Consider the following 25,254-nt stretch of genomic DNA (forward strand, 5'->3'; position numbering starts at 1 on the left):
ATGCAAAGCCAAGTGGCGTTGCTGGATAGACGGCTGACTCACCTTGCTTCTCTCTCAGAGTATGAATCAAGCGTCACACGGAAACATATCACGCAAAGTAATATTAAGAACATATTCATCACACATGCGAGTCCTCAACTGATACCATGGACGAGTACTTCTCTTTATCCTTTGTCTCATATACAGATTGAGACTCACACAGTACTCACCACATGGAAGTACTCGTCTCTAATTTCAAGTCCTGCACACGCCATTTCTTAAATATTTCAACTTATAGTACACACGCTAGTAATTCAGCTTAACTTAAGCACACGGAAGTATTTCAACTTGTTGCTACACGTGGTTTCATTGTGACCGTTGGTCACTTCCGAAGATTACTACGATCCCATTAATATTACCTGCCTGACATTTAATTCTCCCCACAAAAGTTCCTGAAATAGAGAAATTATTATTGCAAACTACTCTTAAATATTCCACATGCATACCATGTCTCCACTCTTTTGTCTTTACGGAGCACACCTAAGACAGGTCTTAACAGCACAAGATCCAGTGGCAGAGTGCTGAAACATGGCCGTTCTTCAGGTCCTCTCGCACCTCTGCTGAAGTGGGGGAGCAGCTTGCTACAGTATTGGTCAGCCACATTTCAGGTGCTCAAAGCTCAGGTAAATTTCATCTCTTTGGTCCCACCAAAGGTGGCCATAGGATCGTCTCAAAGATGATCATGTATTCACATTCACTATCTGTGGTTAGCAGACGACCATACATTCATTCATTTCACAGATCTCACCAAACTCGATGTAGGGATTTATTTTGAGGGAGTGCACATGTGATCAATTAAATAAATAAATTGTCATTCTTTCCCACACTGGTATCCGGCTTCGCTGAATTAATTGAAACTGAGTTATTATTAGAAAAAATGTGTTGTTCTGACAAAAATAATGAAGTATGTTGTACCTATTTTCAATGTCGGGCGGTACTGTACCCTTTCAATATGGTCCTTCTTTTAATTTAACTTTGGTTTCGTGTGAGAGGGACGCTATATGGCGCCCGTGAATATTATTTCGAAGCAATTTCATGAGGCGTGACAGCAGTTTGCTGCAAAACATCACCTTCAACTCGAAGTGAACACAGAAATTGTTCACAGGTGATACTTGTCCCGTCCTCATGCAAATACGCTGGCTGCGGTCCCGTAATGGAGGCATAGAGATAATTTGCGGAAGAGTGGATCGTCGTGAATGATTGTTGCATTGCTACTAACACTGCTATTCATCCCCTTTGTAGTGTAAAGCACTGTTCCTCGACGATTCGCATAGACTAAGAATTCAGCACGTTCGATACAGTAGTTGCACAAACGTGATCACGCAGTTTTCATAGTCATTCACTAAATAGTTAACGCAGTTAATACTCCCTTGCGCTTACCAGCGTATCGTTACCGTACTGTGCGGTAGAAATTTATTCCAGTTTCACTTCATCTTGACTCAGAATTTTATGATGCAGAGAAGTTCCGCGCCAATAGATACACTGATTTTACTTTGTCTGTTTACTCATTCGCACATGTGCAACCAGTCTCACAATGAGCAGTCCTCAGAAGAAGCAAGAAACTGTACAATCTCGTACATGTCTGGCATTCCATGTGTTGAATTCTTTTACGGTATAAAAACACTGAGGTGACAGATGTCGTGGGATACCTGCTAAAAGCGTGAACTCAACAAGTCGTTGGAAGCCCCCACAATTGCGAAAGTATTGCCGGTGCAGGATATTGTGCAGGAACTAAAATTGCCGAATCATTTACTCGAATTGTCGAGAATGTTCTTCAAACAAATCGCCAACAGTTGTGGCCTGGTGACATGGCGCATTGCCATCTTTAAAATATCCATCGTTGTTTCGGAACATGAAGTCCATGAATGGCTGCAAAAGCTCTCCAAGTAGCCGAACATCCAGGGAACCCAGTGCATTGCATGTAAACACAACCCGTACCATTATGGGGCCACCAGCAGCTTGCACAATGCCTTGTTGACGGTCTGGGGCCATAGCTTCGTGGGGTCTACGCCACACTCGAACCCTACCATCACCTTTGAAATCGGGAGTCATGTGACCAGGCCCGATATGGTCACGAGCCCAGGATAGGCGCTGTAAGCGATGTCGCGCTATTAGCAAAGACATTCGAGTCGGTCGTCTGCTGCCATACCCCGTTAGCGCCACATTTCACCGCACTGTCGTAACGGATGCGTTCGTCGTACGTCCCACATTGATTTCTGCGGTTATTTCATTCAGTATTGTTTGTCTGTTAGCACTGACAATTCTACGCAAACGCCGCTACCCACGGGCGTTAAGTGAACTCCGTCGGCTATTGCCTTGCCTGAAATGTGATATACTCCTCACACTCTTGACACTGTGTGTCTCGGGATATCGAATTCTATAAGGATTTCCGAAACGGAATTTCCCATGCGTCTAGCTCCAACTACCATTCCGCGTTCAAAGTTTGCTAGTTCCCACCGTGCGGCCCTAGTCACGTCGGAAACATTTTCATATGAATCACCTGAGTATAAATGATAGCAACGCCGATGCTCTTTTACACTTTGTGTATTCGCTACCACCGCCATCTGTATATGTGCATGTCGTTATCAAAAATTGTTCAAATGTGTGTGAAATCTTATGGGACTTAACTCCTAAGGTCATCAGTCCCTAAGCTTACACACTACATAATCTAAATCATCCTAAGGACAAACACACACACCCATGCCCGAGGGAGGACTCGAACCTCCGCCGGGAGCAGCCGCACAGTCCGTGACTGCAGCGCCTGAGACCGCTCGGCTAATCCCACGCGGCGTATGTCGTTATCCCATGACTTTTGTCACCTCTGCGTAAAGGTAGGTTTGTCTTTCCATAACCTGTCTTCTAAGGTAAGTCGTGGGGTCAGTATTGCCTCGCGTCTTCCTACATTTCTCCGGAATCCAAACTGATCTTCCCCCAAGGTCACCTTCTACCAGTTTTTCCATTCTTCTGTTAAGTGGCAGTAAATGCTATCCTTCCTTCCACGTATGTTTACTAAGCTGCGTGTGTGAAACTCACAACACAGGAGACACTCCTGACGACAGTAGGCAGGGACTGTACAGATTTGCTAGACTCCCTGCACTGAGTTCTTTTACGTGTACAGCACGTGCCATTCTCGAAGGTTTCTGGACGGAGGAAAAGCTCGAATAAGAGCTACGGTCCGGCGCGTGCCGTGCGCAACTCGGGTTGACTGCGGCTGGCGTGGCGCAGTCCCGCTGTGCGCGGCTTGGCGCCAGTAGCAGCGGCGGCAGTGTGTGCAGGTGCGGCGCGGAACACCTGGCAGCGCTGGCTGTCGGCCAGGCGCCGCAGCGCGCGGCTAAATCTGCCCACGTAACCAGAGCCCGCCTGGAGCTGACTCACGGCGCCGCCGCCTTTACTGGCGCCAGCGCGGGGGTGCGCGCGAGCGCGTTGCCGCCAGCTCGTCCTCGTCCACCTACTGCACTGGCTGCGGCGCACCTGGCGTCTCTCAAGGCTCCGTCCTTACTCCCACAATAGACGCGTACTCGGGAGCATCGCCGCTCCAATCCCCTTCCGGGCATCCCTGCTGCAGTTTTTCCACCGATTCCCCACTTCACTTTAGGCGAACAGGAGAAACCGATTGAAATTAATTTCGTAACAATCAAAAAAGGTCTTTGGTTTAACGTTTACCATCGCATGTCGCCATCCATAATCGTGAAATTCTCACCTATTTCGTGATAACACAAGAAACACCTACTTTGAAGTTTTTCGACGTCTTCTGTCAGTGCTACTAGCGTCCGTGGAAGAAAGTAAGTATCACTGATTTCGACGAATTACATCCTCAGGAATGTTTGTGAGATGAAATGTTTCATTCCTTGTCCTAGCAGACGCCACTCTTAACATAATATCATCACTGTGACTCCCCCCCCCCCCCCTCTTCCTCCCTCGTGCCTTTCAACGACTGTAGTCAACAAGGTGGTCGGAGCGCATATTGTGCAGTTCGAAAGATGTCTGGAGCAACTTCTGACAGGTTGTACCCTTGAATCTGTCCGTGTAGCGTGCACAGATGGCTAAGCCGACAAGAGTGTGGCCGGCGAACGTCTGATGCCTTTGGTCGAGAACGAACATCGGCCCCGCACAAAGATTTCACTTGTCAGGAGTGCTCATTTTTGTCCAAGTTTAATGTTCTTCATTTCGTCATTGAATACATTGGTAGAGCCGATTTTCTCCGCATCCTTGACCAATTCGAATGCTCCATGCCTAATGACATAGAGGACCGCACACACGAGCGGCCTACTGTAGCAGTCCGTTGCCATACCGCACTGTGTGTCGGTAGATCGCGCGTGTGTGGGCTAATATCAGACCGCACTGACTATTCAGAATAAGCAAGAAATCTGACGAATCACATATGATGTGTGCCAATATAGCTGCACGTGGTTGTGTTGGTTTATTTCGTTTCCCTTTGTCTAGAACTAGCAAGGATTTTACGTTAGAATTTATCGTTATTCATGGAGCACGAACCACTTTGTTAAGTGACGTTCAGGGTGTAGTTGTCACTTATATTAAGAGGGCATAAATTGATAGTCTCAAATTTTTCAGTGCGCTGCATTTTGAAGATTCTGCTGTACAAATATCAATTTGTGGAATGTTCGTACCGAGCGGTTCTAGGCGCTTCAGTCTGGAACCACGCTGCTGCTACGGTCGCAGGTTCGAATCCTGCCTCGGGCATGGATGTGTGTGATGTCCTTAGGTTAGTTAGGTTTAACTAGTTCTAGGGGACTGATGACCTCAGATGTTAAGTCCCATAGTGCTCAGAGCCATTTGAACCATTTTTTGATAGTCGTCTTCAGCTCTTCGTCGTTGTCAAAAGCGCTGGCGGGAGAACAGGAGCTTCTTGATGTGCAAGGAAAGACAAAATCGCTGGGAGCAAGATCAGGACAGTATGCTGGATGATCAAACAGTCGCTGTGCGCCGAGCCGTATGCCGATAAGCACTGTCATGGAGCAGCAAAACAACTGCAGTAAGTACTCCACGCCTCTTGTTCTGAATGGTACATCGCAGTTTCCACATTGATTCACAGTAACAATCGGCGTTCACCCTTTCACCTTCTGGGCAGGAAGTCAATGAGCAGAATGCTCTTCCTGTCCCAGAACACCATGCACATCACTTTCTGCATCGACACAGTCTGTCTGAATTTCGTGTTGACCAGAGATCGACTGTGACGCCAATGCATTGACTACTGCTCGGTTTGCGGGGTCAAATGAGAAACCCACGTCTCATCGCCTGTGACGATCCTGCCGAGGAATTCGTTGCCGTCATCATGATACCACTGCGGAAATGTTAGTGCCGCTCCAAAGCGTTTCGTTTGGTGCTCGGGTGTCAGGTTTTTTGGCACTCACCTGGCACGCAATTTCTTGAACAGGAGGTGCTTAGTGACAATTTCATGCAACAAGGATCGGGATGTCTGCGGGAAATGGCTGCCAAGCTCCGTGATCATGAAGGGACGGTTCTCCAGAGTGCGCTGCCGCACCAGCTCAACCAGGTGATCACCGATGAGGAACGGTCGCCCATTGCGCCCTTCATCATGGACACTTTGACGACTGCCGGGAAAAAAGCATACACCAGCGACGCCCCATCTGTTTGCTCATAATATTCTGCCTGTAGATATCACAGAGCTGACGATGAATTTTGATGGTCGCATTAAGAAACCTTGTCGCTGACCGAACCTCGCAGGCGGCGGGAGAACGATTAAAAGACGCCGTTTCGATGCACTGCTGCCGCGATATTGGCACCACGCTGGACCACTCCGGCCTGCATTTGCTGTCACGTCATAGATATGTTGCGCATGCGCCATTTTCCCTGCTAAATACGTCTGCCTTAAAGGAAATAAGATCGGGAAACTTACTTTCTGGATGTACCTCGAATGTGCGAACGCAGCGCGCTCCAGCGGCAGTCGTCAGCTAGAAAATCACGATGTTTACAAAATGAACGAGCTTAAACTTCCTACCTTGTCTCTATTAAAACGCACATTTCCGCCCTTGCCCATATGCTAGTCATGTTAAAACAAGACGGTTGAAAATATCTTACTACAAGTGGCGCAAGCTGTCTTGTAGGTAAAGCCAATCGAACAGTCTCACTCTTCAGAGACAGAGACAGAGAGCGCTTATATTTGCGTAGCATCGAATATTATGGAATATACTTCTATTAAACTAGTAAGAAGCTACCAGAACGTATTAGAAAACACGAAGGTTAGTAAATAAATATCTGGACTCAGTGAGACGCAAACCAGCAACAAGTTACCTCTTACCTTACAATTTTGCGTTTCTACTGATTACGCTACACCGACCATACTTTGCATAATACCATCTACTGAAAATATTAATCCAGGTATGTCATTAACAGACATTTAATTATAACAAAATATACCAAGAACAATGCGTTTTTGATGGATCTCAATGTGCCGTTGACATGAAACGGCATATTTTCGTAATAACGAAATAGCAATAATTCTTTAATCACCAATATGACGTTTCCTATCATTTTATTAAAACAAATTGTTGAATTAACGAAGGGTTTTCGAGAGATCTTCGACTTGCTGGTGCTTAGTAACGGCATAAATACGTTTGGGCTTCAGCTGAAAGCCAATATGGTTTCGCGCATCTTTGATCTGCAAAGAGACGGCGTCATGTTGATGGCGTTTTTCCATCCCATTGGTCTACGTTCAAACGCACATTCAGAATATCTTACATGTTAGATATTACTCTCCACGTCCGGAACGACTTCCAAATGCTCTTTTTCCACTCTATGACTTCAGAAACTCGGCGTGTTAACGTTCGTATGCACGGCCCGTGTGCCGACCGCTTAAGCTCTGCCCTTGGTGTGCCGGCCGTGGTATTCGTCCTTTTCCTTCTCTCATCATCATAAGGCGCAAACAAGACTCTGCACTACATACATACCCATTAGTCACCCACATTCATCAGATACGCCGGGTGGTTGTAATTAAAGTGCTGCTACCCATGGAGGCCCTGTGTGGGGTATAATTATTGTATAGCAGCGAAGCTTGATAGATATGCTAATGCGTTAATGCAGAACCGATTTACTCCGGGAAACATATTGGTTCCAATTTTGGCCACCAGGTGCAAATCTACCACTATATAGCATCTCGTCGACGACTCCGGTGCTCATGTTGAACAAATTGTGTAAGTAGGGGTTAATAATAAAATCAACGTTATACCTTCTAATCCATTACATATGCAAATATTTGTATACGTCTTCCTTCCATTCACAGAGCCACTTTTGCACCTGGTGGTGAAAATTGGACCTAATTTTTTTTCCAGAGTAAATCGGTTCTGGACAAGCATATTACAATATCCAACGAATTTCGCTGCCTTCCGATAATTATAGCCCACATTCGAACTCTGTGAGTAGCTGCACTTTAATTATAATCACCCAGTACTTACAACACAACTCTCACACACCACAGAGAGCCGGCCAGGGTAGCCGAGCGGTTCTAGGCGCTACAGTTTGGAACCGCGCGACCGCTACGGTCGCAGGTTCGAATCCTGCCTCAGGCATGGGTGTGTGTAATGTCCTTAGGTTAGTTAGGTTTAAGTTGTTCTAAGTTCTAGGGGACTGATGACCTCAGAAGTTAAGTCCCATAGTGCTCAGAGCCATTTGAACCATTTGAACGGGGCAGAGAAAGGGACCGCTTCCGATTTGGCGGCTGAACCTATCTTCGGGAAAACCAAACTGCATTGCCGCAAGTAGTCCTTATTTCCTTTACAAAGAGATCTGAACGAAGTTAACGCTCCGTTTACGAACAGCAAGGGACGATATGAGGTACTGCTCGCCAGCCTCAACACCGGAAAGTGCTTCCCTGCAGAGAGCGGCCAGCAGCTGAAGTAAGCGCGTGCTGCGCTGTTTGTGTGTGGCCCGCCGCACATCTGGCGGCGAGTCGGCTGCCTATCTGCTCACGGCCGCCGCTTGCGTCACGCCACGCCAGATAACGCGCCCTGCGCAAATTCTCAATGGCACCAGAGATACCGCCGTCTCAGAGCATGCCTCGCCGGCACACGAACCGGCGCGCTCATGGCTACCTGCACGTTTTCCCTGCACGCTTACCTACACTCGTCCATATTGCTCAGGTAGAGTTGCTAATCGTGTGCAATAGTCAGAGAGTGGCAATTCCAATGTGCCTGATAATGGAAGCAAGACATCAGATTAATTCAGACACTTGTGTGAAGAATTTGTCATTGAGGAGAAGACTGAAGAGGGGTCCATTCGAACTCCTGAAGGCAGATGGTGAGTTACTGAATAAGAAATAGCACTTCCGTTTCGGAAAGCAACATTAACAACCTGAAGACCAGTGTTCTAAGCCTATATTGTTTCATACTGCCATCCAACGATGCCTTACTACAGGAATTTCATAGCAAAATCTTGTATCTCGCTCAGATAACGACATCGATTCCGCCGTGGAAGATACCGAAGTCGTCAAGTCAGAGGCTGTAGGGAACGGCAGCTCACAATAGGCGGCGCTCCCGGTGGATCACCTGGTCCTGCCACCTACAGGCCATGATGCCCTTGTAAGCAGCGGCCAGAAGCTCCACGGAGATAACGTTCGTCGAGTGAAAATTGGACCAACGAGATATATGGGATTGCGGCGTACGCCACAGCACGTGACAACACAGGTCTCTGAGTTGCAGCGGCTGTGTCCACCGTGGAGCGACTTACTGTTTGTGACCACTGTAATACTTCATAGCTGCGCGTTTAAATAGACTCACGCTTTCCACAACATGTGAGAAAGTTAAGTACTTTCTTGGGTACATGTTCATTGACATTCAAATTTTCCATGTGGCCCCAGACGTAGGGATGTACTGTATATCGGGCAAGGCGACTAATGTGACGTCACAAGTTTGTTGTGGGGCTCGTATTTCCCGTGGGCCTGAGTGAAAACTATAAATGTCACCTGGTTACACGCCATTAGAACCTGGCTGCATGATAGATTCCTGTACGGTCTATTTGTCGCTAGGCTGATGTGGTGTCACCGCCAGACACCACACTTGCTAGGTGGTAGCCTTTAAATCGGCCGCGGTCCATTAGTATACGCCGGACCCGCGTGTCGCCACTGTCAGTGATTGCAGACCGAGCGTCGCCACACGGCAGGTCTAGAGAGACTTACTAGCACTCGCCCCAGTTGTACAGCCGACTTTGCTAGCTAAGCTACACTGACAAATACGCTCTCATTTGCCTTCAGCTACGTCATTCTTACGACCTAGCAAGGCGCCATAGCATTTGAAATTATTTTATATTGTGGTTATAGCATGTACCGTCAAGAGAGATGTTCTACAATTGTGGATTAAAGTTAAGTATTACATCAACTACGTACTTTATTTGCTACTATTAATTCCTTTAACTGTTCCAGACCTCACGCCAATCTGCGTGAGCTTAACGCGTGCCTTTCGGCTTCCTCTCATTGTGACTTGGCTGTCTTGCCAAGTCACAACAGCTGACAACGATTTAGCGAGGACTTACGGACTTTTTGGCATCATTCTTCCACAATTAAATTTTCATACACACGCAGCCGGCCGGAGTGGCCGTGCGGTTCTTGGCGCCACAGTCTGGAGCCGAGCGACCGCTACGGTCGCAGGTTCGAATCCTGCCTCGGGCATGGATGTGTGTGAAGTCCTTAGGTTAGTTAGGTTTAATTAGTTCTAAGTTCTAGGCGACTGATGACCTCAGAAGTTAAGTCGCATAGCGCTCAGAGCCGTTTGAACCATTTTGAACCACACACACGCCGTCCAAACTCATTGAGGTTTCAGTGAACTGTAACTTCTTTTGTGATTTAGACTGAAATTTTCACTATGCAGCGGTATGTCTGCTGATATGAAACGTTCTCACATCCTACCTTCCAAACTTCGCTCACGAGTGCTAGTGCCGGAAGTTTCGCACGAGCTTTTGTGAGGTTTGGAAGGTAGGAGATGAGGTACTGACAGAAGCAAAGCTGTGACGACATTTCGTGACTCGTGCTTGGATAGCTTAGTCGGTAGGGCACATGCCCACGAAAGGCACACAGTTTCATTGTCATTCTGAAGTTGATGAAACGTCAAATTGTAACTCCTCGCTCATTTTAAAGGCCGAGCGGTGCTCCCTGCGCTGTGGCCGTGTGGCGCTGTGAGTCGATCGGCGTTATCGGCGATAAGCGGGCGCGCAGCCGGCGTCCAGATGTGCGTGTCTGGCGGCAGGTGGCGCCGACACGCCGCCGCTGTTTATATTTGCCCTGCCGTATCGCCTCGCCCAGCTCGCGTCGCTGCCTTTTATTTCTGGCGCGCACCGCCGTGCCATCACCTTGTCGCGCTGCCGATCGCTCCAGACTTCGTGCCAATCGGTACTGAGCCAGCCGCACCGTGCGACAATAATAGATGGCACCGAGGCGTCGAGTGGCTGCGATCGGAATACCCGACAATCCAAACCCGGGCTGTTGCGAAATTTTCCGACGGCGTTCAGCGAGGCTTGTAGCGGGTCCGAGCTCTTCGATCTCGAAGAATGGTAAGCATCTCTCCTCTTTGAATTCCTTTTCCACGCTTTTATTTTGGGACTCGACACCCAATGGGCGCAGTCACGAGTAGAAATTGACCACTTATTCAGTTCGGAGATTTGTTCGCTACAGTTTCTAATTATCTTGTTCTTGACGGAATGTCGAATCCTTCTTTCATGCCTCTAACTTTCTTCCTTTCTATTCATGATGAGAAGCAGCAAGATGGCCACAAATTTACTGTGGAAAAACTGATCACTTCTCCTAAATGGTCACGTGCGCTTGCCTACATTTGCAATACCATCCGAGCTACTGCCCATATGTTATTACCTCGAAGTGGACTGGGAATTTCCCCCATAACCGCACCCCCCTCCCCACAATAACAACAGATGTTACTAACCCACACTAGCATGCTCGACTCGAGGTGACTTTCCTGATCATCACGAAGAGAGACTAGTTTTTAAAGTTCCGTCTACAACGAGATCACTATAGACGCAGCGCAGTCTCTCTGTTCGCTAGAGTGGGGGAAGAAATCTACCGTACTCTTTTAAAGGAACTATCGCGGCTTGCGCCTTACCCGATTTAGGGAAATCACGGAGAACCTACGTCTGAATGACCATACGAGAATTAGGACAGCCGTTCTTGAGAACGCAGGTCTTTCGGATACAAATCCGATGTCTTACCACTGGGCCTCACTCGGTCTTGATCATCTAACTCTAACCGAAAATCCTGGGTTACACTCAAAATTTATCCAGCATGATGCCATGCGGATGGAAATGTTCAACAAAGTGGGCAACTATGATGAGTTTCGAGAGTACCCCCGTCTACATCTACATGATTACTCTGAAATTCACAATTAAGTGCCTGGCAGGGGGTTCGTCGAATCGCCTTTAAGCTACTTCTCTACCGTTCCAATCTCGAGCAACGCGGCAAAAACGTTGCGCTTAAAACTCTGATTTCTCTTATTTTATTGTGATGGTCATTTCTGCCTTTGTAGGTGGACGCGAACTAGATGTTTTCACACTCTGCGGAGAAAGTTGCTGATTGAAACATAAGAAGATACTGCCACAGCAAAAAACGCCTTTGTTTTAATGACTGTCGCCCCAATTCGTGTATAATATCCTTGGCTCTCTTTCTCCTATTTCGCGATAATACAAATCGAGCTGCCCTTCTCTGAACTTTTTCGATGTACTTCAAAAATTTTCGAGGCTGGTTAATAAAAAAATAGAGAAAACTTAATACAGTGGTTTTAACGCTTCAGGTTTTCTACTAGTGTCCCCCACTCGAGTACAAAGCACAGGACGTTCATACAATCATGAGAAACTTTCAGAAACGTCCTTCGTTCGGATGTTGTGCAACATGCACTACACATTCGCACATTCTTCGGTCTTGGCGAACCATCAGAGAGCCACTCTGTACTTTATCGTTTTGTGGTAGTTTCGTATTATTAACAAATTTCTCAGAAAATAATTACCTTCGTTTTGCATCCAATTAAGTCGCGGCAGGCGTCCACGCGTCGTTTTCGTTCGAGAGTCAAGGTGTGCGGAACAAACTTTGCTCATGTTTTCTCTTCTTCATAACATTCTGAAGAATACAACGTTGACAACCTACGGCCGCGCGTCCACTGCTTGACAGTGCCTCCTCTCAACTCGCTGATCGGTTGCACACCTATTGTTTACAGTTGATAGTTCAAGCTAATACCATAGTCACTGCGCTGACGTCGCTTGTGAGACAGGAATAAAGTCAGTTTCGGGACTTTCTGGTCGTACTGTGAAGACGACGTGCCGACTCAAGAGTTCGTCCTATCTCTTCTCTTTATCATTGCCATTAACAACTGAAATACAACAGTACACTCTACACGTACTTATCACATAAATGGCCCTTTAGGTTTAGATGGTGCAGTGTTACGCACTCCACCATTCCCATTGATATTTCGTGGGTACATATCTTGGCTATCTTTCGACTCCCACTTAACATGGAAGCTTTTCGTGGTTCTGTCAAGGATTATCTCATGCTAGATAACGCAGGTTGCTGCAGTACTCCGCGCAGATGTGACCAGTAGTATGTTGGTCAGACAACGCGAACTATTTGTGTGATATGTGCCCAATATCCACGGTACACCCATCATTTACAGCTGTGTTGGATCATCATATCTATATTGGGCACTCGATACACAACGATAATGAAACAATATTGACGACTTCTTTCTTTCTGGACCATGTTGTTTAATAGGCCCTGGAATAATTTATTCTGCTGAAATGGTGGTATTCGCCAGAATAAATGTTTTGATGAGACACTTCACTCGAATGACTCTGAAAGAGATTGTGATGGCGACGCCTCAATAGAAGATATTAAATCTCAGTGTGGTTCGAGTTTCTAACGGCAGGATCAGCTATACGTCAAGTTAGAGGCTTTGTGTACTGAACTTCCTTACCGCCCAGCTAACGAGACTGATCTACAAAATATGTGGCTGTAAGCCCAGTGACTCGGCATGCCGGTTGGAAATGTGGTCTGTCAGTTGACCTAATCGGAGTCAACCGTAAAAATATTTATTTCAATGGTAACTGCTTTCGGTCAGTTTTTTACCCTGATACCACGATGGTAGGTGGTGGCGGTTGTTCAACTCCACGAATGTCAACTGACGTTCGTGGAATTATAAACTCTGCTCCATTTACTGCCACCGCCTACTATCATGGCATCAGGGTCTGAGGATGGTCAAAATCTGACCCAAACGGCTTACCATCGAAATTAATGTTTTTGCGGTCGAGACTGTTTGTAACCGTTTTTGGAGGTAGAGTTGTATGACTGCTCGCCCAAACCTAATATATCCACAAGGGGTACAGCGACAACGCGTTCAAGCGCAGCGGCATATTGTCCATAGCGTGGCGTGTCTGTCTCGAACGTACCGCGCCAGTATGGAGGTACAGTCAGATTCGAATCCTGGTCCACCAATCTTGGTTTAGGCTTGCCTGTATCACTTCCGATGGATGCAGTAAAGTGGTTCACGCCAAAAGCCCATTTGTTCCCTATCTGCGCCCAACTGAGCTAGCTCATCATTTTGATTTAGCTCGATGTCGGCGGTACGTTAAAATCTTCCTTCTATCGTCGCGTTCGTCTGAGCTCAGAGAATATTGCTTTTATGTATGCACTTAAAACTGAGAGACCAAAAATCAGAGGATGGATCGTCCCGTTTGAAGGTGTGCCGCGTGTGACACTCAAATTTTTTATTATTCTCGAATCAGAAACATATAAATTTACAGTATCCATACACATAAATAAATATGTACATATATATACACAAATTGTATTTATATTACATGTGCCCAGTACTTTGCAACCTCCAAGGCACTTGGAGTGGCTTACAGGAGATCAATCTTCCTGCAGGATGTAGGGCACAAAAGGCACTGGAGCATGTGGCTTGTGGTTTGCTCTTGTCCACAATCACAGGACGTATCTTCTGTTATGAAGCCCCACGAAGATTGCAATGATTTCCGACCAAGATAAGACTTGCAATCGGGCGTACCCTGGGCGTCAGGTTTCTCTGGCGGCTGATCCTTTCACGCCAGAAACATCATCTTGGTCCTTTTCAGGACCACAGTTGACCATCATATCGATGACACTCGAATGTTGTCACTAGATGCAGGGTATAGCGCAAGCCTCGACACGAAAATTTCTTATAGACAGATTTATAGTGAACATGGCAGCTCGTCGCGAGTTAACCTGCTGTGGTAATTGGTCCAAGAAGCATGCGTTACAGCATCTCGGAGATTACGCAAGATTTTGGGTTTCTGAGGTCAACCGTGTCTAGGGCGAATCTACAGTATCGCTGAAACATTTCCAACAGCGTAAGAAGCTCCGAAGGACGACAACAGGTGTTTGACGAATAGCCGGGAAGTTGCCTCTCTGTAGTGTCGAACAGGCGTGAGAGGTCGCCATCAATTTGAATGTGGTGCCCGTTTCTACCAGGACTGTACCAAGACAAAAACACCGCTTAGGCTTCACCAACCGACGATCGAGTCGTGTCCCGTTGGCTTCCTATGACTTCTGGCCACTCGATGCACTTCATCTAGCAAGATTAAGGCCTCCTCTCTTACTTGCAACCAGGTACAACTAAGAGATTCTCTTTGTAATTAACACTGCAAAGCACGTACTAAATTACACTGCTCGGCCACGTTAATGTGATCACCGCCTATGTTCGACGTCAACGTGCAATAACCACCCACAGCCGACAGGTGACAGTGCTAGCTATGGAGCTTACATAAAGCGTGTAAGGGTGGGGGGGGGGGGCATAATAATGCAGTCGTTGTCGTAATGCGGAAACATACCAATGTATCTCATACCCGAAAGGGCATGACCAGAAGTTTTGGGGTCAAATATGGCCAAAATGTCTAAGTTTGTAAACTGTTGGCGTGTCGCCGTGGTTAAACTATACCGTGCATGGAAAATGTCGCTATCCAAAACCGGCGCCGAGGCAATTGTGGTGCACAACGGACCATAGATGATACGCAAACACCCTGCCGAAGAAGGGAGCGTAATAGTGTGCTGAATGTTTCCTGGAGTGATCTCGGCGTTCTCTAAGGCACAATGGTCAAGAGAAGTTTGCATCTATCCTTGGGGACCACGTGCACCATCCCTACATAAAGGTTGTTTTCCGTCAGCGCGATGGCATTTACCAGCAGGACAATGTAGCGTGACACACAGCTCGTAGTGCACGTGCGTGGTTCGAAGAGCACTAATATGACTTTACCGACTCCCCTGGCACCAGCCCCGGATTTAAACCGAATGGAGAATCTGCGGGACCACCTCGATCGAACTCCTCGCGCCATAGAACATCTAACGAGAAACCTACAGCAGTTGGCCACGGCAATTGCTCTGAGCATTATGGGACTTAACTTCTGAGGTCATCAGCCCCCAGAACTGAGAACTGCTTAAACCTAGCTAACCTAAGGACATCGCACACATCCATGCCCGAGGCAGGATTCGAACCTGCGACCGCAGCGGTCGCGCGGTTCCAGACTGTAGCGCCACGGGAATGGAGTCAGCATGGATCCACATCTCTGTCGGTACCTTCCATAACCGTGCTGATGCTCTTGCTGCACGTCTTGCACTGGTCCGCATTGCGAAACTGTTTGTTTATACAGGCTTTCAGCAGGTGGTCACATTAATGTGACTGAACAGTGCTCGTACATTTGTTTATCCATCATCCAGTATCCAGGTAACGCATGTCTGAAAACATGACATACACACACACACACACTCACACACACACACACATACACACACACACACACACACACAGGAATGCTCGCGTTTGCGACATCGTCAACGGATAAATGTGGGGTGACCTGCGAACTGTAGTCGGTATACCAAACCCCGACAGGGAAAAGAAAAAAAAATTGCCCTTAAAACACACTAAGTTGAACTCTGTGACGTCTTCTTTATCGAAACCGCACTTTTCCTCCGTAACGAGTTTCCGTTGTGGTTGGATACCGATGGGTCAGCTGGTATTGCGGGGTGACTGCATGTGGATGGGAGGCGACCAATCTGTTCCCTGTTGGACGCCATCGCTCTGGGCGCTGTTGCTGCGGCGGTTCCTACTACGTGCCGGATGTTCCGCGTCTGGCAGTAGCCTGTGTTTCGGTTGTCTTCTGCTGCCAGCTACACAGTGGACGCTATTGTATCCAACCCTTTAACGCGGAGAGTGAGTGTCGTATCATCTCGCTGAACAGCTGTGTGTGTGTGTGTGTGTGTGTGTGTGTGTGTGTGTGTGTGTGTGCGTGCGCGCGCGCGCGTGGGGGGAGGGGGGGGGGACGGCTTAGTAGGGAGAGAACAGCGCATCAGCGCAGTGCACCGCGTCGGAAGAAGACGTGCTTCATCGCTTTCCAGACTTCGCATTCTAGGAGGAAGTACAGCTGTTAGGGCGGGTGGGTGAGTGCCTCCGTAGCTCATTTTGCAGAGCATTTGGCCACGAAAGGCGCAGGTCCCGGTTTCGAAACCCGGCCCGGAGCACAATTAATTTGCTACATGTTATCAGTGCGCACTCCACTACAGAGTGAAAATTCATTCTGGAACTATTACTGGGTTTCGGTTCGGAGAGGAGCCTTAGAGAAGCTGAGCCTGGACATGTTAGGACGCAACCGGAAAGCTGAAGGGGACATACGTAGGCGGCAGCGATTAGCCCCGCCGAGCGCGCCAGCTGCTGCGCTGCGCGGCCGACAGGGCGTTACGCAAGCGCGGCGCCGGCGCCTCTGGCTCTCCGCTCCCTCCCCCCCCCCCCCCACCTCTGCTACTCTCCCCTCTCCCCAATCCACTAACGCACCCTCCCCACCGGCCCCCGTGCTCCTGCTTCTTGTCCGTGGATCGTCGTGACTCAGCGACAGTAAGCAGAACGGGACTGCCGCGGGCCACCAGCGGTCGCGTCTCTATCACACCCGATGGTAGCGACACACGGGCCGAACGATTTCGAGAACAACCGAACAGCTACGATTTACGAAACGACGCGGCAGACTTGCCTGGACAACGTCTGCCGCTGCCAGCTCTGTTCGTATTGCCGATAAATTTCTTGCTAGTGGAGTACTCGAAGTAATGCGAAACTTGTTACCTGACTCTGAGCTGGAAACGAGTTATTTGCTAACGAGACAAGATTTATTTAACGTCGTACACAAGGAATCACACGCAGAGCTGGAAAACTCAGACTTAGCAAAAATGCGAAGGAAGAATTTTGAAGTGTGTTAATCACTGTATTGATGGAATACACCGTTTCTTAATCTGTAACTTTAAATTTACCACAGTAAGAGGTATCGGATGTTACGTGGCAAGAATTTCCCTGTGTGTCCGTCATATCCAAAAGAAACGTCCTAGCGCAGTCGTTATTTTTCGAATTCGCAGTGGGTGACGTTCGGAAATTTTCACTAAATTTTTCAGGTCACACTTGACATACGTTCCTGCATTTTATTACAGATGCAGTCATCTACAGTTTTTACAGCTGTTGCGTACTCAGTAATGCTTCCGAAAGGAAGTACGAATGTGTCCGAACTTGGTGGCGTGCGACAAGCACTTTACTGACCCCGTTACACTTTGAGAAATATTTTGTTCTAAGTACAGCATTTGCTCCCATAGTTGTATTCGAAAAGTAAAAATTGTGTCCGAGGTCGGGAAGCGAGAAGTAAAAATATTTGGGAGTAGCAGTGGAAAGACCAGATAGACTATGTTGTGGGTAGAGTTTTAAAACTACGGTTGGCCACCGTAGACTATGGAAATGGAAATGAGCGTTTGGCGTCGTTGGGCGGAAGGCCCCTTACGGGGCAGGTCCAGCTGCCTTGGTGCACGTCTATTACATTCGACACCACATTTGGCGACCTGCGCGCCGGATGGGGATGAAATGATGATGAAGACAACACAACATCCAGTCCCTGAGCGGAGAAAAGCCCCGACCCAACCGGGAATCGAACCCGGGCCCGTAGGACGGCAGTTCGTCACGCTGACCACTCAGCTATCGGGGCGGACTCCATAGATCATTAGATCTACGGAGATGATGGTAGTTTTCTTAGTAGCTTCGGTCATTTGAGGTCGTATTCGCAGTATCTGTATCTTAGATGTGTAGCATACCTATCGGGCGTTACCTCATAACGAATGCTTTGTGTACGCAATCATTGCCTTACGAGATTCCCCTAGAAATCGGAAACCGTGAACCGTCTAGCAAATGAGTGAAGCTATGTAAAATGCCACGTAACATACGGAACATTTTTGTTCTACATAGTTATCCTCCTGTCTCTGTTACTTAAAAACAAAAGTGAAAATATCAGTGTTTAATTTAGTTTTATTCGAAAATTGTTGATTTGTAACGGAGAGATGCTGTAGTAAAAATAAAGAAAACAATAGAGATTTGTCATGTAGCGCCAAAAAACGTAATTTGCTTAAAGCAGGCGAAATATAGAAACACAGAACAAAAATATATCAAACATCACTTCATTACTTCGTCGAATGTATATAAGACACGTACTGTTACTCATAAGGAGCTTTCTTGTCTTTCTTTTTGCCTTTGGTCATGATGAAGCACCCCCTATTGAGTACAAAAAACTGCAATATATATATATATATATATATATATATATATATATATATATATATATATATATATATATATATATATACTCCTGGAAATGGAAAAAAGAACACATTGACACCAGTGTGTCAGACCCACCATACTTGCTCCGGACACTGCGAGAGGGCTGTACAAGCAATGATCACACGCACGGCACAGCGGACACACCAGGAACTGCGGTGTTGGCCGTCGAATGGCGCTAGCTGCGCAGCATTTGTGCACCGCCGCCGTCAGTGTCAGCCAGTTTGCCGTGGCATACGGAGCTCCATCGCAGTCTTTAACACTGGTAGCATGCCGCGACAGCGTAGACGTGAACCGTATGTGCAGTTGACGGACTTTGAGCGAGGGCGTATAGTGGGCATGCGGGAGGTCGGGTGGACGTACCGCCGAATTGCTCAACACGTGGGGCGTGAGGTCTCCACAGTACATCGATGTTGTCGCCAGTGGTCGGCGGAAGGTGCACGTGCCCGTCGACCTGAGACCGGACCACAGCGACGCACGGATGCACGCAAAGACCGTAGGATTCTACGCAGTGCCGTACGGGACCGCACCGCCACTTCCCAGCAAATTAGGGACACTGTTGCTCCTGGGGTATCGGCGAGGACCATTCGCAATCGTCTCCATGAAGCTGGGCTACGTTCCCGCACACCGTTAGGCCGTCTTCCGCTCACGCCCCAACATCGTGCACCCCGCCTCCACTGGTGTCGCGACAGGCGTGAATGGAGGGACGAATGGAGACGTGTCGTCTTCAGCGATGGGAGTCGCTTCTGTCTTGGTGCCAATGATGGTCGTATGCGTGTTTGGCGCCGTGCAGGTGAGCGCCACAATCAGGACTGCATACGACCGAGGCACACAGGGCCAACACCCGGCATCATGGTGTGGGGAGCGATCTCCTACACTGGCCGTACACCACTGGTGATCGTCGATGGGACACTGAATAGTGCACGGTACATCCAAACCGTTATCGAACCCATCGTTCTACCATTCCTAGACCGGCAAGGGAACTTGCTGTTCCAACAGGACAATGCACGTCCGCATGTATCCCGTGCCACCCAACGTGCTCTAGAAGGTGTAAGTCAACTACCCTGGCCAGCAAGATCTCCAGATCTGTCCCCCATTGAGCATGTTTGGGACTGGATGAAGCGTCGTCTCACGCGGTCTGCACGTCCAGCACGAACGCATGTCCAACTGAGGCGCCAGGTGGAAATGGCATGGCAAGCCGTTCCACAGGACTACATCCAGCATCTCTACGATCGTCTCCATGGGAGAATAGCAGCCTGCATTGCTGCGAAAGGTGGATATACACTGTACTAGTGCTGACATTGTGCATGCTCTGTTGCCTGTGTCTATGTGCCTGTGGTTCTGTCAGTGTGATCATGTGATGTATCTGACCCCAGGAATGTGTCAATAAAGTTTCCCCTTCCTGGGACAATGAATTCACGGTGTTCTTATTTCAATTTCCAGGAGTGTATATATATATAATGTTTTGCATATAAACTGTGCTTGCGTCAAAGGTTACATAAAAGCGCAGAAGTTACGCGTTCAACTAATTTTTATTACTTATAAAATGCAATTTGTATTCCGTAATGAGATAAAATACGCAATGGACTAACACTAAATGATGTTAAGTTATGAACGACCGAACAAACAAAAGCACAAGAGGAAGTCGTCGGCTCAGATTTCCTCTCGTACACATTCATTTATTTCTTTCCCTACCAATGCTAGCAATGCTACCGATGATCCTACCATTTACTACCGAATCGTAGTATTGGTAGACCGAAACGTAGGTAATGTAAATGGCACATCACGGTTCCTTACCAGAATATTGGAAAATTGCAGTTTACCTACAAAAGAGTTTACGTACAAAAAATCATATGGATCGTGCTTGAATACCGCTCAAGTGTACGGGACCAATGCCAGGTCGGACCAGCAGGCGACATTGAGCGTTTACAGATAAGGGCGGTTCGAACGATCGCAGGCTTGCTTTACTGACAAGTAATTGTAACAGAAATCTTCAGAAGTGTTAACTGGCAGGTACGCGAGGAAAGATAGCGGAAAATTAGCGCAACCCGCGGAGCAAACTTTAAACTTCAAGCCACCCACTTGAGTGACTCGCAAAGTACAGGTGCAGAAGTAGGATAGTACGCTACCATTTCTGGATGGAAAGTGGAGGAGCCTGTGACGAGTAGAAACTCTGAAGCTGTCTGTGAGACGTGCGAATATTGCTTGATTGGTAGCGCGTTGCCCGCGAATGACAGAGATCCAAGTTCTGTTCGTAATTACAGTCCACTACATGGCCTTAACTAGTCACACACAATCTGTTACGTTCTGTTTTTACTAGCTTCAGTTCAGATGAGTAACACGTCCTACAGCTTGTGGTTATGTGAAAGATCAACAAATTTTTACGTAAAATAAGCAAACTAAAAGCTGCCGCGGAACAACATAACCTTAGGTTTATATCTAGAACAGTATGGTAGGCTTCTGTAACAGTATCACTGTGCTCGTTGTTTAGAAATTTGGATATTTCGCAATGTATGAAGTAACTAGACTGGGCAGTAACCTCTGCACTTGGACGTGAAATAGAAAACTGTCTTCTCAACGCAAGACAGATAGAAGAAAACTAAACGCAGGTGTAATAAAAGTGCACGAAAATGATGACGGGACGGAAACTGAAGCTCACTTTGCGACGTACACTACACATAAACAGGTGAATATAAAAGAACGCGTCTTTCACTCTGGAGCCAAGTTTATGGCGTAATGAAATTTCCCGACAGATGAAACTGTGTGCTGGACTGTGACTTGAAACTAGATGTTTCCCTTATATGGGAACCCGTAATCTTGAAATTACCAGTACCTACACAGTATTTTCTGACTTTCGCAGGACAAGAGTGGGTCGCATAAACACTGGGAGGGGCTGCTCACAGCTTGTGGCGTTCTCTTAGATGCTGGACACTTTTTACCTTGATTTCTTAGTAGGGTCGTGGTCGGCATACCGTGAGAACCGACCGCTTTAGTGATTTCTAGCTAGGAAGCATAACGACGATCGCGATGATGAAGGTCTTAGCTACGAACGTGTACCTGCCTCGTCACAGCGGAGCGGCGGCAGCGCAGGTGGCTGATTACCCAGTATTTATGCGCTGTTTGCTGATGAGGCCAGCGGCGCTCCCGGCATATGAGGGATGCCTTTTACGGAAGCGTACACGGTTAACGGCTGCAGGCAGGCTTTCTGGGAGATGTCGGTATGATCACACGATCGCTGCTTCCCGACCCAAGTCCCTGAGGTGAACGGCAGAGCGCTGTGCGTGTAACTTCGTTAAAAGTGATGTCAGATCGCAAAATTTTGTCCCTGGCTCGTAACTTTAAGCAAGACTCCTCCAATATTTGTGCCTTTGAAATATTGGATGTCGCAAGTAGCTCGGATGACTCCTTGCACTGTACATTACCTCCATCTCGCCTTACTTCCCCCCTCTTTCTCTCTCGCACACCTTCCGTCGCAACCAGTTGGGCAACTTCTGTTTGCTCTCAAGGACCCGATGACTGTATCTCTTACAGCACCCTGTTTAAAGATGAAAGAGTGTTTCAATTACATTCATTTAATTACTATATATGTATTCCAAGAATCATTATAAAGTGCGTAGCTGAAACTACTTGCTTTGTTTTTAAGTTTTTTCCAATTCCTTTCAGAGACAGAGCATGTGAAGAATCACTGCTAATACATGTTTGTGTAGGCTGTTACTGGTCGAATTCTATCTTCACGGTATCTATGCGACACATATGTACGTTGGTTGGAGAATATAGTCCGCCAGTTTCGAGACTGGATTAATAAAGAATAGATAAAAGTTAAGACCCTGGTTTTAATGCTTCATGTGTTCTACATAGTCTCTTCTCACTTCAGTACAACGCAAAGAATGTCCATGCACCCATGTGAAACTGTCGAAAACGTCCCTCTCTTGGAAGTTGTTCAACTCGTACGTCGCATTCCGCACCTTCTTCGGTCCTGGTGAACCATTACAGATCCATTTTGCTCTTTGTCTTTAGTTTTTTAGTATTCTGATAACACAAGTCTCGTCACCTTCCTTTCTTTTCAGAAAAGAATTATCTGCGTCATGCGTTTCATTCAAGTCGTGGCAAGGGCCAACTCGTCGCTGTTTTTGTTTGTTGGTGAAGTTGTGTGGAACAAACTTTGCACACACTGTTCTCTTCTTCACAATATTAAGGAGAATATCTTTAACATTTAATTTACAGATGTTCATTTCGTTGCTCTGTTGCCGTTTGGAACACGATAACGTTGACACACCCCGGACGCATGTCTGCTGCTGAACACTGCCTGCACATAACTGACTGGTCGAACGCTCATCTATTGTTGATAGTTTATAGGTCGAGCTTCCACTGTAGTTACTGCGTTGATGTAGCTTTTACGCAGGAGTAAAATCAGTCCAGGAACTCTTCGGGTGGACGGTTTACATATTGTCTCCACGAAACCAGCGTTTAGAATCTTCTAAATACGTTATAGTTAAATTTTGGAAGTGTTCTCTCCAACTGTCTGCCATTTCTGTTACCCTCTGTAAACGATCAATGTCCCGAAACAGACCTGGCTCACGCACGTTTGAACAATATTTCAATGCAGACCGTGCAAGTCTTTTGCAAGCAATCTCTTTCGAAGACCAGAGTACAGAATAAATCAAAGTTTGCCATTTTCCTTGCTTAAATCTAAATCCACGAATTCGTTTAATATTCTGTCTCTGCCTTTTGGTACATAATACGACGGTCTAGTTGTGTCTGTTGTCAAAGGGTACAACATTTTTAACTCTTTGGTTTGAACGGCACAGTGCTTTACTAGACATGATCCCACTTGGGATAAGCCCCTGCTGTCCTTACTACTGACTTAGCCATTTATAGACGACCTGCTGTTTAACGTGGACACCGAACCACGATGCAGTTCGGCATTAAGATTAGCAGAGACGAAAGAGGTACCAAATGACGGATAAAAAAATCCTTTGACTGGCGGGGGATCAAACTCAAGACCTTCAGACCAGTACATGTGGCAGTTTACCACTGTGCCACCGAGAGTCGCTCTTAAACAGAGCGTCTAAAATCTTTTAGATCAAATTGAAACAGATGATAGTGGGTCCGCAACAGATTCCACTCAGATAGGGAGCCAACGGTCGGAAATGCATGTCTACGAGGTGCATTCAAGTTCTAAGGCCTCCGTTTTTTTTTCTAATTAACTACTCACCCGAAATCGATGAAACTGGCGTTACTTCTCGACGTAATCGCCCTGCAGACGTACACATTTTTCACAACTCTGACGCCATGATTCCATGGCAGCGGCGAAGGCTTCTTTAGGAGTCTGTTTTGACCACTGGAAAATCGCTGAGGCAATAGCAGCACGGCTGGTGAAAGTGCGGCCACGGAGAGTGTCTTTCATTGTTGGAAAAAGCCAAAAGTCACTAGTAGCCAGGTCAGGTGAGTAGGGAGCATGAGGAATCACTTCAAAGTTGTTATCACGAAGAAACTGTTGCGTAACGTTAGCTCGATATGCGGGTGCGTTGTCTTGGTGAAACAGCACACGCGCAGCCCTTCCCGTACGTTTTTGTTGCAGTGCAGGAAGGAATTTGTTCTTCAAAACATTTTCGTAGGATGCACCTGTTACCGTAGTGCCCTTTGGAACGCAATGGGTAAGGATTACGCCCTCTCTGTCCCAGAACATGGACACCATCATTTTTTCAGCACTGGCGGTTACCCGAAATTTTTTTGGTGGCGGTGAATCTATGTGCTTCCATTGAGCTGACTGGCGCTTTGTTTCTGGATTGAAAAATGGCAGCCACGTCTCATCCATTGTCACAACCGACGAAAAGAAAGTCGCATTCATGCTGTCATTGCGCGTCAACATTCCTTGGCAACATGCCACACGGGCAGCCATGTGGTCGTCCGTCAGCATTCCTGGCACCCACCTGGATGACACTTTTCGCATTTTCAGGTCGTCATGCAGGATTGTGTGCACAGAACCCACAGAAATGCCAGATCTGGAGGCGATCTGATCAACAGTCATTCGGCGATCCCTCAAAACAATTCTCTCCACTTTCTCGATCATCTCGTCAGACCGGCTTGTGCGAGCCCGAGGTTGTTTCGGTTTGTTGTCACATGATGTTCTGCCTTCATTAAACTGTCCCACCCACGAACGCACTTCCGACACATCCATAACTCCATCACCACATGTCTCCTTCAACTGTCGATGAATTTCAATTGGTTTCACACCACGCAAATTCAGAAAACGAATGATTGCACGCTGTTCAAGTAAGGAAAACGTCGCCATTTTAAGTATTTAAAACAGTTCTCATTCTCGCCATTGGTGGTAAAATTCCATCTGCCGTACGGTGCTGCCATCTCTGGAACGTGTTGACAATGAACGCGGCCTCATTTTAAAAAAATGCGCATGTTTCTATCTCTTTCCAGTCCGGAGAAAAAAACTCGGAGGCCTTATAACTTGAATGCACCTCGTATTGTATTATGGACGTACACAGTGTACATCGCATAACACTGTAGTTTGAAGATGAGGCCACCTTCACCCGTAATGATGCTTTCAACAACCGCAACAGCCATGTAT

At 47.1% G+C, this 25,254-nt stretch overlaps 1 protein-coding gene across 1 annotated transcript in view; it reads left to right on the forward strand.

Annotated features, from left to right (window-relative positions):
• Positions 1–25,254, forward strand: part of LOC126456454 (uncharacterized) — a 59,238-nt gene that overhangs the window by 18,782 nt on the left and 15,202 nt on the right. The window contains exon 3 of the mRNA XM_050092204.1: positions 3,315–3,525. Coding sequence (XP_049948161.1) covers positions 3,315–3,525 — 211 coding nt within the window. The remainder of the gene's footprint in view (positions 1–3,314; positions 3,526–25,254) is intronic.

Source organism: Schistocerca serialis, chromosome 2 (assembly GCF_023864345.2).
Source record: "Schistocerca serialis cubense isolate TAMUIC-IGC-003099 chromosome 2, iqSchSeri2.2, whole genome shotgun sequence".
Taxonomy (NCBI): Eukaryota; Metazoa; Arthropoda; class Insecta; order Orthoptera; family Acrididae; genus Schistocerca; species Schistocerca serialis.